At 54.0% G+C, this 12248-nt stretch overlaps 1 protein-coding gene across 4 annotated transcripts; it reads right to left on the minus strand.

The window, feature by feature from the left end:
- Nucleotides 1-704: 704 nt before the first annotated feature.
- PTPN7 (protein tyrosine phosphatase non-receptor type 7) lies at nt 705-11984 on the minus strand. 4 transcript variants are annotated; one of them, XM_077157400.1, is made up of 11 exons: nt 11870-11984; nt 10885-10973; nt 10606-10783; nt 9917-10100; nt 9613-9697; nt 8028-8104; nt 6712-6849; nt 6267-6377; nt 5379-5536; nt 3714-3827; nt 705-2779 (listed from the first exon to the last, which is right to left on the minus strand). In XM_077157400.1, exons 3-11 carry the CDS (start codon nt 10662-10664, stop codon nt 2686-2688), a joined length of 1020 nt encoding a protein of 339 aa, XP_077013515.1. In that variant the 5' UTR covers nt 10665-10783; nt 10885-10973; nt 11870-11984; the 3' UTR covers nt 705-2685. The 4 variants fall into 4 exon arrangements, with proteins under 4 accessions (XP_077013515.1, XP_077013516.1, XP_077013517.1 ...); XM_077157401.1 differs by lacking the exon at nt 10885-10973 and having other exon boundaries at nt 705-2411; nt 2661-2779; nt 11870-11969; XM_077157402.1 differs by lacking the exon at nt 10885-10973 and having other exon boundaries at nt 9613-9694; nt 11870-11969.
- Nucleotides 11985-12248: the final 264 nt, after the last annotated feature.

Raw genomic sequence — 12248 nt, forward strand, 5'->3', positions numbered from 1 at the left:
CCCGGTGAGGCAGGGGCATTTCCAGATTGAAGAAGGGTTTGTGGCCCACTTTCCAGGACACAAAAATGAGGTTTCTATGATAGGGAAGCAAATGGAGGCTTTTTGTTCCTGGATCCCTTGCCTCTGAGCATCCCCGGGAACTGAGTCCCATCCTCCCAAAATGTTCCCAGAGGAGAGTAAGGAGGGGATTTGGGTCTTTTAATACCCCATCTTGTTTTGCTAACGGTAGTTTACCCAGACCCCACTTGTTTAGGATGTGTCTGGCCCAATATGAAAGAGATGTTTGAAGTTGATGCTATTTTTTTTTGCTAGTATCACCATGGTACTGGAACAAATACTGCCAAGGGATTTCCTGGGAGGAAGATAAGTGGGAAAAGAAAATGTTGGCCTGTGTTTTGGTAAAAACCAAGGTTTTCTTCAGGAGGCCTGGCAGCCCCAGTCCCCAGCCTGGCAGGACCCGAGGGTGTGCTCAGCAGGCCCAGGGCTAACGCAGGGTGGCCCCCAGGGGTCCTTGGTCTTGGTATCCAAATACATTTATTTACATGTCATCTATTGTTTTAGTCAAAAGTGAGTAAATACTCGTGTTGACCACATCTGTCAACCCTAAGCAAGAGTTAGATGAACCCACATGATCAGACTGTTGCCAAAATTAAGGAATCACAAAGTCTTGGATCAGCATTAATTTCTAGTTTCCTAAGAACCAACTTTCTAGTCTCTACTCATTAAAAAAATTTTCTTTATTGTGGTAACATACACAATATAAAATTTCCCATCTTAACCACTTTCAAGTATACAATTCAGTGGTTTAATTACATTCACAATGTTGCGCCACCATCACCACCATCCACTGCCAAAACTTTGATATCACCCCCACATAGAAACTCTGTACCCATTAGGCATGAACTGCCCATAGCCTCTACTCTTTAGAATTAATTCCCTCTCCAACTCCCGAGTACACCTCTTTCTCACTTCCTAAATCGACTCCAGTTTGTTTTATGTGTCGCTGAAAGTGCTGGGAAAGTACGTATCCCGGGGATAAAGATCTCTAGTCTAGTTCTGGTCTGTGGATTCTTACTCCCTACTGCTATAAAGAAGCTCCAGAGGCCTGAGAGGAGGATGGAAAGAAGGAATGAAGCAGACATCCCAGAAGTCTTTATTTCCCCACTTACTCTTCCAGAGCTTGTGCCCTCTACATTCCGGGATGGGGTTGGGGCGACAGCCCCAGGGAGGGGAGGCTGTGGGGCTATGCAGCTGCTTCCCTCCTGGCAGGGTCAGGCACTTGAGAGCCCTCCACCCAGCTTCACGGGCATACACAGTGCCTCTCACAGGGGCTAGGCAAGGGGGGGTGCAGGCTACCCCCTTCCCGGAGCTGTGAGGAAGGAGAAGTTCTTCAATAAGGCCAAGCAGAAGCGGTAAGAAAATTAACCTCAGGTTAAACACTGTATGTTCTTCAGAAAAGATGTCACGAATGAAGAGGCCCAGCTGTTCTCCGGAATCTAGCTCCTTAGGGGTTTCCACAGAGAACTGGTATCAGCAAAGTCAAATACTGGGGCTGAGTGCCAAGAGAAATGGCACCTTACCTCCATCCCCAGAGGCAGCCCACCTTGGAGTCAAGAAGGGCAAAAAGTTTTGGATGACTTCCTGGAGTGTCAGGTTCTACCCTGAGATGGATCTGGGGTACTCGGGAAGCCGTGTTGATGCTGAGGTGAATGGGGGGATTGAGTTCTCTGGAGTGGGCTGGATGGGATGCCAGTTGTTTATGGAAGTGACCAAGCTCTCCGGTGAGGTCTGGTCCTGGCTGGTCTAAAATTGGGCTGAGTTCTTTGACACCTCTTCTCTCCTGGGTACCCAGGGTGTCTTCTGAGGTCATAGAAGCAAAACAGAGGATGCTGCAGTACCCCTAGGGAGTAGCTGGGTGAGTACCTCGCAATTATGGAGGCAAGAGCAATCCTTTGGGCCTCTGAGTGGTCTGTACACTTTCCCTCTTCCAGAAATTTCAGTTGCCTGGCCTGCTTACTCTTATAGCCTGCTCTCAGGACACATGTGTAGAAGCAGGAGTAATCTGAGTCAGTGTTCTCTTTGGGGGCTATCCAGCCCTCATAGATGTGTGGTGGGGAGCAGGGAGTCCCTATTAAGAAGTTGAGAACTTGACTGAGGTCAAGACCAGACTTCCCCGGCTCTTGCATTTGTCCTGTGCTTGGGTAGGCCTGAGTGGACCACAATCTTGGAATCACCCTCTAGCCAGCCCCAGGAGGGGATATAGCTGGAATAGCTGCTAGGAACTTTTTTTTATTGCTTTCCCGTTATGGCAGCAAGACACTTGGTGTCCATGTCGCAGAGGAAGAATCTGAAGTGCCCAAAGAGCATTGTAGAGAAGTCCGGGACAGTTGGTCTGTCCTAAGTGCCAGTGCCTATATTTAAGTTCGGAGAGATAAGGGAGTTCCCCCCATATTCCCTTCGGGGGCACTAGAGGAGACAGAGGCATGGCCAGTGGTGGAGACCCAGAGATGGTCCCTCCTCCTTGCCTGTGCAGCTTCTTGTGACACAAGAGGTCACTAAGGAGGCACCCATCCCCCAACCCACACCCGACGGAGGGCCTCCGGATCTCGTGGCCCACTTTCCCCAGCCCCGCCGTCCCCGACCTGAGGGGAGGTTGGCACCTGGGCTGGTGGAAGGCGGCAGGGCTCAGGGGCCAGGCTCCTCAGGCAGCTGGGCCGCGTAGAGAGCCAGGGTGCGGTGCAGGAACTGGTACTGCTCTGTGGTCTGGATCATGCCCCCCCTGCAAGGACAGACACACAGATGTGGTGAGGGGGCCGGGGATCGCCGGCTGCCCAGGTCAGACATCCTTGTCGTCCTGTTGGGTTCTGTGTTTAAAAGTCCTGACTTCCTCATGGAAAATGTCAACTCCTTTACAGTTATTTGTCCTCTCTCCTTCTCCTTCTTGCTGCCCCTTGGCCTCCCCCGACGAGGGAAGCCCCTCTTCCTCTTTGTCGGGCTGAGGTCAGTGGCCAGGTGCCAAGGAGGAGGAGAAGCCCCCATGCTGAGACTAAGCCCCCCTGACACACCCGTCCCTGGGACAGCACTAGGCCGCTGACTCCTCGGGCTGGGCCAGGAATATTCTAGAGCCGCAAATCTTCCTCTTTCCAATTCTCTTAAAAGTAAAAATAGTGATTCTGTATATTTGTATAGTAGTTCCCATTTTTAAAAAACACTTTCACATAATTTAACGCATACCTTACAACTGGTTTCTGGGAAAGGGATCTTTACCTCTCTCTAGATAAAGAACTGGGGACCTAGAGAAGCCTAGTGACAGCTCAGAAAGATACAAGTCAGAATTTGAACCCTGGTCCTTTGCTTCTAAACTCAGGGATCGCCTGTCCATTTCTTGTGGCTGCCTAAGAACGACAACCAACTGAACCTTTATTCCCTCACTTCCTCCTAAGTAAGAAACTTAGAAAGAAAAAAGAATTTGAAGGCTCAGGGCAATGCCATAGAGTAGCCTATTTAATCCTAGGCCCCGAGCTAAAATTCCTGATGGAAATTATTCTTTCCTGGATATCAGTTGAAAAATAAATAGCTTTTTGGCCAAAGGGGTCCTTTCTTTTCTGGTAGGAGGTAGCTTGTGGTGACGCGTCTGTAAGTGGCAGGTACCGAGAGGCACCCATTCCACTTGTTACTGTTGTCAGTCCTGTTTACATCCACCCGTGACCCACCTGTCCAGCCGCAGTTGGCACACGATACCCAGAATGTCCACTTCCCCTCGGGCCTTCAGCTGTTGACAGCCTATTCGAGTGGCGATGAAGCAGCCAGTCCGGCCAATCCCTGCACTGGACGTAGTCAGGGAGGGGACGGGGTGGTCACAGGAGGTCAGGAAATGTGGAGGCCAGGCCCCAAGGCATGGAGAAAGCAGTGGGACCTGAGGATGCTCTGTTTTGGGGGTCGGGGCTTGACACTAGAGGCAGGCAGCCATTTCTTGCAGATTTCTGGCTCCCTTGGGGGCCCTGCTGGAGGCAAGTTATAGCTGGCACTAGAGGAGTTGACACTTCTTAGTAGCTTCCCTCTCAGCCCATTACAGGTCACCCTCCCGTTCCGGTGGGAATTTTGGCGAGCTGTCTTTGCTTAGCAGCCCACACTGGTTTCCAACTGACAGTTTCCCGCTGGTGGGTTTGCTGACCATCTCGGGCCTCCTTATCTAATCGTGACTTCCTCCCAGCTCGCAGTCACCGTCCACAGCTGCTGTGCTCAGCCCCTGCTGCTTCCTATCTCTGTTCTTTCTCACTGTCCCTCCCTGTCTGTTCAGCTCTATCTTGGCCTTTCTTTATTTCAACCCCCACGTCCCCCCCCGGGCCTCCCCTGCCTTAGAAGCTTTTCCAGTGTGAGCCCTTGATGGAAGCCACTAATGGCCTCCAAACTATGGCCAGGGATGGCCAGGTACCACTTGGGGGTGGGTTCATGAGCCCCTCTGAAGCGTTTGCCTCTCTGTTGTTTTATTCAGGATATGCACTCCAGAATCATCTCCTCGCTTTGAGTCTTGTCTCTGCATTGGCCCAATCAGCTCTGTAGCCTTAGTATTCTTCTCAAATGACAGCCAAGTTCGTTAACCAGTCCTTTAAGGCCCCTCAATCTGGCCTTCACTTATTTCCTAGACTCATTTTGCATCATGTTCTCCCAGGTGACCTATCTAACCCCACTTCCAGCAATGGACATTTTTTTGTTCTCTTTCTTCTCTGGGCCTTTGCCTGTGCTGCCCTGTCTGTCTGGAGGGATGCCTGCCCAGAGCATCGCCTTCCTGGAGCACTTCCCCTGCCCCCTCTTCACCCGGCTGGTTCACCCTTTGGATCTTAGCTTAGATTAAACATCCTTTCTCCTGGAGAACCTCTGGCCAAAGTCTGGGTGAGGGCCCCTGACTCTGTGCTGCCTGGATTACCAGCGTCATAGCGCTCATCACACTGTACTGTATTTAATAGTTTAATTTAATGTCTTTCTCACCAGACCGTAGACTTGTCAGGGCAGAAACAAAACTGTTTTGTTCACAGCTGTCTCCCTAACACCTAACACTGTGCCTGACAAGCAGTAGTTTTTGGCTAATATTTGCTAAATGAATCAATAAGTTCTCTAACCACTTCATGTTTATCTCTTCCCCTAGCAGACTGGGACCTCTCTGATCATCCAGCCTCTCTCTGGGTTGTGCTTGAGAGTCCAGCCCATATGTCTGGGCGCAGCATGAGCTTGCTGAGTGACCTATAGGCTCCCGCCACAGTACGAACTGGGACTGCCTGGCCCTGTCCTGCTTAGACCCCTTCCCAGGGGAGACCAATTGGGAAGGGAGGGGAAGGGCAGGGGTCACCCAGGGTCGCTGAGGAGGGAGGGCCCCATACCTGCAGTGGACTACGATGGGCCCAGCATTGGCACCCGTCTCTGGGCTCTCTTCAACCTCAGCCACCAGGCGCAGCAGGGGCCCAGCAGATTCTGGGGTCTGGTGGTCAGGCCAGGCCGAGAATAGGACGTGTTTCACTGACCGGCACTTCTCCTGGTACTGGCATAAGGGACAAGGAGTGAGAAGCAGTCAGGGTGGGGGACACTGCTGCCTTCTTCTCTGGTGCCAGAAGAGGGCAAGAGCTGGGGTCACCCATGGGGGGGCATCTCCTGGGAGCAGGCAAGGTGAGCTCTTTTCCTGTTCATTGTGCTCTGCTACTCCCTCCTCCAGAATGCCATCGGGGAGCATTGTCTGGGGAGAGGGGAGAGACCCAAGTTCAAATTCTGGCTCTATGCTGGTCCCTTAACTTCCTTCTCTTTGCCTAGAAAATGGGGACAGTGATATCTTATTGTTTCACTTCCCAGGATGCTTTGAGGATCATGAGTTGATAAATAAATGTCTTGAAAAGTATATGAACTGTAATAAAAGACATTTTAAAAGTACCTTTACACATGCTATTCTACATCATTTTTAACCTCCTGTCATACCTTCGGCATAATTTCTAAATCCTCACCGCCTCTCACCCGGACCATTCAGCATAGGGGGTGGTACTTCCTGTTGGTTCCTATTTGGTTTGTCGGCTCTGCCTTATTAAACTTGAAGCTCCCTGAGGACAGTACCCAAGTTTTTCTTTCTTCTGTACCTCAAGAATATATATTTAAGATGTGGGTTCAGGAAAGTTTTGATGAGTAAGCCATTTGGCTTCCACTGAAGATGGGGCCTGAGTCCCGGAGATGCTGCTGGTGGTGGGACTTCCCTGCAGAAGTCGGGGTGGTCCCCAGGGTGGTACCTGGATGCTGAGCTGCCGCACAGTGTATTCTGGGCACTCTTTCATGTCCCGGATGCGGATCCGGAAGGGTCCATAGATTTCCTCTTCTGGAGGCCAGTAGTGGACACATTTCTAGGAGGAAGGCAGCTGGAGTCAGTTGGAGAAGGGGGTCAGGACAATAGAAAGGCATGGCGTCCCCTTCCCACTTCCCACCCCCCAGGAAGCGTGGGGCACTGCCTGGCTCCCTCGAATGTAACACCTGCAGATGAAGTGCCCACGGCCTCCCACAACCTGGCAGGCAGCCTCCGGGGGTAGGTGTGAGAGGTGCGGGCTGGGGCTGGCTGTAGGCACTCTCAGCTCCCGGGTGAGCCCCGTCCCGAGCTGCCCTGGGTAGGGGTGTATGTGGGTGGTAGGCGCGGGCGTAGCCCTGTCCGGGTTCACCGAGTGCTGTGACTCTGCCTCCTACCTCTTTGCCTTCTCGGAGCTGAGTGAGCATGACAATGAGGGACACGTCCTCCTGCCATACCATCTCCCAGAAGTCCGACACTGTGTTGGGCATGGGGCCCTGGGTGGCGATGTACACCTTCTCCTGCCCGTTGTAGCCCTGGGGAGGGGAAGCACATGAGAAGGGGGCGAGAGTGAGAGTGGCGCTCTGGGGAAATCCCAGACTCTGCGGGTTCTAGGGTCAGGCTAAAAACCGTGAAGACGCACACAACACACACGCACAAATGCACACACCAAGCAACCGCATGATATAAAGGATATGGGCTCTGGAGTGAGGAACACCTGGGTTCACACCCCTGTTCTGCTTTCTGCATGTGCAACTATAAACCAGTTACCCAGGCTCTTCAAACCTCAGTTTTCTTCTCTGTCAATTGGGCATAATGACATCTACCTCACAGGCAGGTATTGTAGATTAAACAAACAAAAAAAAGTGCATTCAGAGTCTGGTTTAGAGCCAGTGCTCTGTAAGTGTTTGTTCCTTTCCTCCCCTGCTGCTTTCTGCTCACACAAAATACCAGCAGGAAAACAATGTTCAATAATATTTGTTGAATGTTTCACTCTGACATACTACTTTTATGTATTTAGTAGCAACGTGTAGGCCTTCTCTCTCCCCTTCAGATGTTCAGCTTCCTGCTTCTGGAACTGATGGTGAAATCCAGACACTCTGCATTTGGGTTCCGCTGGGAGCCCACATTTCCCTACGGTGCCCGGCTCACAGCTTTTCACCTCTCTCGGTGCTCCTGACCGCGGTGCTACCCACTTGGAACCACCAGAGGGCGCAGCTTTGACATCTACTTCAGCTGCTAGAGCTGGGAAGTGGGGTGAACGGCCTGCCTTGCCTCGGGGTTCCCACGACTTGAGACCAATCAAACCATCTCCACAAAGGAGGGGCTGCTTGAGGGGCAGTTAAGGCCAGAGACAGAGAGGAAAGGGAGACAGCTGTGCGCTCCCCATGTGTGCCGGCTCCTCCCATGCAGACCTCAGAAGCCGTTAGCCCTCAAGAAGCCAGGAGTTGGGTTCAGCAGCATCAGCTTCCTGCCAGGTTTAGAGGTTTGGCTACGGCAGGGATGGGGTGACAGGGCACTTAGTGGTGGCTTCTTCTGTGTTCCCAGCAGGGCTAGGAATCCAATCTTCATCCCTGCTTGGATTGGATTGGAAAGCACCCTCCAGCCTGCAGGGAGGGAAATCCAGACAGCCGAGCCGCCCGGCCTCAGCTCTGAGAGGTCTTCACGCAGAGACCCCCGGAACCCCCACGGTGGCGGCGGTCAGACCACTCACTCGGATGTAGTTGGCGTTGATGTAGCCCCCACCCTCTTCGCTCTGGGCCCGGCCGAGACAGACGCGGCTCTGGGGATCTAGGAAGGAAAGATCAGCAGAGGTCAGATGCCAAAAATTGAAAGTCCACAGTCTCCTACAGGGTCAGAAAGAGAGGACAGTTCCAGGGCTGCCACAGGGCCTCGCGTCTCGCAGCTGCCCGATACCCACTGAATTATTTTATTTGTAGACAATAAAGAGCCACAGAATGCTTTTGAGCAATAGAGTGATATGATCAAAGCAATAATGTGCCAGGGTTAATTGGGCAGTGCTGCATAGGATGGACTAGAGAGGAAAGGGAGTGGAGCACAAGAGACCAAATGGAAGGTTGTCGTTGTGTCCTAGCCTTGAGATCATAAGGGTGTGAAGTAGGATTGTAGCAAGAGGAATAGAAAAAGAGGTGTGGAAGAAAAATTGTTTTTCTGATTGTGAAAATAGGATTCAGATGAGTTAAATGGCCGGCCCAAGATCACAGTGGTAAAATGGGACTAGAATCCCGTTTCCCTCAGCCCTTCTCCCACTGGGTGTGCTTAGGCTCCTCCCTGCAGGCTGGAGGGTGTTTTCCCATCCAATCCAAGCAGGGATGATGATGCTAGCTTGTGAGTAAAGGAGAGGAGATTCTCATGCTCCCTGAGTCAGCCTGGCTCTGGACAGAGGGTGCCCGCGGGGACAGGGAAATCTCAGGCAGAGGAAACTCTCCCCTCTCAGGTGGTTTGAATTAGGCCAAGAGCAAGGGCTGCTTCCTGCCCCACTTTGATGAGCACTGATGGCCCCTTGACCTGCCCACGCAGTGAGAGGGCCTGCTGCGGGGCCGGGACTGGGAGGATTAGCAGGAGCTGTGTGTCTGGGCTAAGCAAGGGCCTGGAGACTGGTTGAAGGTGGGTTGGCCAGAAATAGCAGTTCTGGGGGTGAGGGGGTGGGGTGCAGAGTAGGGAGAGTCTCCATGGGCTTGTAGTCAGAGGCCATGCCTGTCCCAGACAGATAGGAGGTGCCTGCAGGGTCAGCCCCTTGCAGCCTGGTGTCTTCCATCCCCACCCTTGTCACTATTCTCTTGCCGGTCACTGCCGTGCCTCTGATCTGAGTTTCTCGAAGTCCTCTCTCTGGAACTGTCCTGAAGGGGCCTCTTCTACCGCAGGCCTTTGCTCGGCTTTTCCCACGTGAAGGGAGAAGGAGGAAGAAGGCCTGGTGCAACTAGCTGTGTGAACTTGGGCAAGTTATACAACTTCTCTGTGCCTCAGTCAGCTTATTTGTGAATTGGGGAATAATAATACCATAGTACCAAGTCCATGGGGTTACCATGAGGACTGAGATTCTATAAAGGACTTAGAGCAGTGCCTGGCCCAGAGCAGGCTTCTGCAGATCTTCATTCCTGTATTATTACTGTCATTATGATTATGACTCCTTCTTCCCCAACCAGTGTTGTTTCCCTGCCAAAAGGAGATGTCCCAAGAAAGGTGGCTCTCCTGGTTGAGGTCACACATCTTGCCTTTGAATTCTCCAGCCCCGGGGACAGCACCCACTTCCCTTGATCCCCACCGCTAGTCCTTACTTGGCAAGATGGTCTTATACCGGTCCTTGGAGGCATGGCCAGGGATATCCAGCTCCTCAGGGTTGACAAAGTTCGGAGGGATCTTCTGGCATGAGGAGGAAACAAGTGAACAGCCAATACCCCTTCCCAGCCTTCCTTTCCCCCCTTCTATTCTTTTCTACTTGAGTTGGGACCCTTCCTGTTCCTTCCTGGCATATGTGTGTAGGTCTGGCTGGGGCTGCAGGCACAAGAGAAGCATGGGGGCAGCTTCCCCCCGCCAAGCCTGGGGTGCCAGGGAGACTCACAGGGGACCCCAAATTCTTACCAGGAATTCCTCTTCCAGTTGCTTGGGGCTGGGTGGCTGGTGCTGTAGGACCCAGCGGGTGAGGGGGTGTCCTGCAGTGCGCAGAAAGTGTAGGGTGACCTCCCGGGGTGTGTTCACTGAGCAGATGGGCTCCACGGCTCCCAGGGACTGCACATCCAGTATCAGAGCAACGTTGGAGCCCCGCCTGCAGGCACAGGCAGCCCATGCCTCGTGAGCACACAATCATACTTGCTCTCCTTCCTGTTATTATTTTTACCGGGTGTTTTTTCCTTGACCCAGAGGCCCAGTGCCTTCAAGGGCTTGGAATGCTGCAGCCTGCCCTCATCCCCTCATTAGCCGCTCCTGGGACAGTGCAATGTGGAACCCAACTGCCCTCTGTAGCTGCCCACCTCTTCCCACTCCCAGCTTGGCTTCTAAGGCCCGCACCCGGCACCAATTCCTGGTCTTGCCAAATGGGCTGCTCAACCCAACCTGGGGTTTGGGGAGCAGGAGCAGGGGTGACATGAAACTCTGTGCCCAGACATGCTAACAGCATGCAAATGAGCACACGTGATTTCCTTTCCAGATTGGAGCCAACAACCGAGTGCCCTCTGGGCTCAGCTGGCACAGCTGGAGGGGCAGATGGAGGGAAGGGAGGGCAGAGCAGGGCTCAGGGCTCGGGAGACCTTCTCTCCCAGGAAGGATCTCACCTCTCCTGCAGCCGCACATGTTTCTTGGCGGGTGCTTTGGTGGGCGGAGGCTGGGTCATGGCTCCCCCCAAAGATGCTGTGGACAGCTGTGCTCTGGTGTGCCACCCTCCCACGGGCCTGGACAATGCCGGGCTGGGGAGCCGGGCCCAGGGGAGGCTCACTCAGCCATGGGGGTCACCTGAAAGACATGGCCCTTCAGCTGCTGGCCTCTGCCTGATTGTCCAGAGAGAGGCTCCCAAGCCCAGGCTGGCCTCTGCTCTGCGACACCTCTGTATTTACCGGGGGTGTCTTCTGTTCCCCAGGAAGTGGCTCATTTTCACCATGGGCGGGGTGGGGTCTCTGCAGTAGGACCCAGGGCGGTTGGAAGTCTGGGAATAGAGTAAGGGCCAGACAAAGGTAGAGACTGTGAATGACCACAGGAAAGAATCCAGGGGAGGGAGAGAGGGGAGAAGGGGCTGCTGGAGCCCAAAGTACAAGGGGCTCTAAGCTGGGGGCCCAAGTAAGAGAAGTCAAGAGAGGAAATACGGAATGTGTGTTCTATATAGGAGGGGAGAAAGCTCCCAGAAAGCTCCTCCAAGACTAGGGCCTTCCCCCACATGAGACCTCTGTGGTGCTGAGGCCACCTGGGGACCTACGCAGGAAAGCCAGGCTGCTGGTCCCCAGCAGCACCCTGTTCTGATTGCCCGCAGGTCCACTCCCAGGTTCATTTCTGGCTTCTGGGGTCCCTGTCCTGGGAGGGAGGCTGGGGGAGCTTCCTCCCTCCTCCCGCCCATCCCCCCCAGCTCCTGCCTCTGTAACCGTCACAGGAAATGGCCTCACCAAGCCCTTGAGCGACAGCGCATGGTGAGGCGACAGCTGGGGACATGAGAGGGGGAATGGAGGTGGCTGGGCCAAATCTGTCGGGGGACAGTCCCCACCATCCAGAACCAGGGTCACAGTTCTCGAGGTGGCGTCAGAGGTGTTGGAGGAGCTCCGCCAGCGCAGGGCTGAGCGGGCAGGGCGGGCTCGGGCAGATGCAGGTGGCCGAGACAGGCTCTTCCGCAGCAGAAGGGGCTCTTTAGCCTCTGCTCCCCTTGCATCTCCCTGCAGCTTCCCTGCCCTCCTGGCCTTGCTCGCGTCAGATATGTCAGCACCCATTCCTCAGCCAGCCACGGTAGCACCCAACGTGCTCTCTTGTGGACTCTCCTGGGAGATGCCCTCCTGTTCTCCCCGGGTTCATCCACCCAGGGCCACGGGACTCCACTCCCCCCACTCAGGTACTTACTGAAGTAGCCGTGCCCCGCAGGTAGCCTATTGCCAGCTGTCTGTCTGTCTGTCCGTCTGTCTTTGAGGACTGAAAAGGCTTCAGGAAGCCAGCTTCCTCCCTCTGCCCCTCCTCACTGCCACCCACGCACACCCCAGCTGCATGCTGCCCTCCTGCACCTGCCGCCGCTGCCACCAGGGGTCGGGTGCCTCCTGCCTGTGCCCTGCTGGGTGCAGGCTGGCAGCTTCCCAGCACCTCTGCAAGGGCCCACGGCCCTGATTCCCAGGAATGGGCAAGAGACTGGACCCTCGCCCATACCACCTGGTTTCCCCAGCTTCCAAACCCTCCCCACTCCTGCAGTTTCTCCTCTGGGTGTCTGTCAGGTGCCGCCTCCGCCTGC

This window comes from Tamandua tetradactyla, chromosome 4 (assembly GCF_023851605.1).
Source record: "Tamandua tetradactyla isolate mTamTet1 chromosome 4, mTamTet1.pri, whole genome shotgun sequence".
Classification (NCBI taxonomy): Eukaryota; Metazoa; Chordata; class Mammalia; order Pilosa; family Myrmecophagidae; genus Tamandua; species Tamandua tetradactyla.

What these genes read in the sequence shown, in the direction of transcription:
- PTPN7 (XM_077157400.1), bottom strand. Translation starts at nt 10,664, where the DNA reads ATGACCCAGCCTCCGCCCACCAAAGCACCCGCCAAGAAACATGTGCGG. An exon ending in AACTGGAAGAGGAATTCCTG is followed by an intron (nt 9,698 to 9,916) that starts GTAAGAATTTGG and finishes TCCTCATGCCAG; the next exon opens with AAGATCCCTCCGAACTTTGT. An exon ending in TGCGGCAGCTCAGCATCCAG is followed by an intron (nt 5,537 to 6,266) that starts GTACCACCCTGG and finishes CCCTTATGCCAG; the next exon opens with TACCAGGAGAAGTGCCGGTC.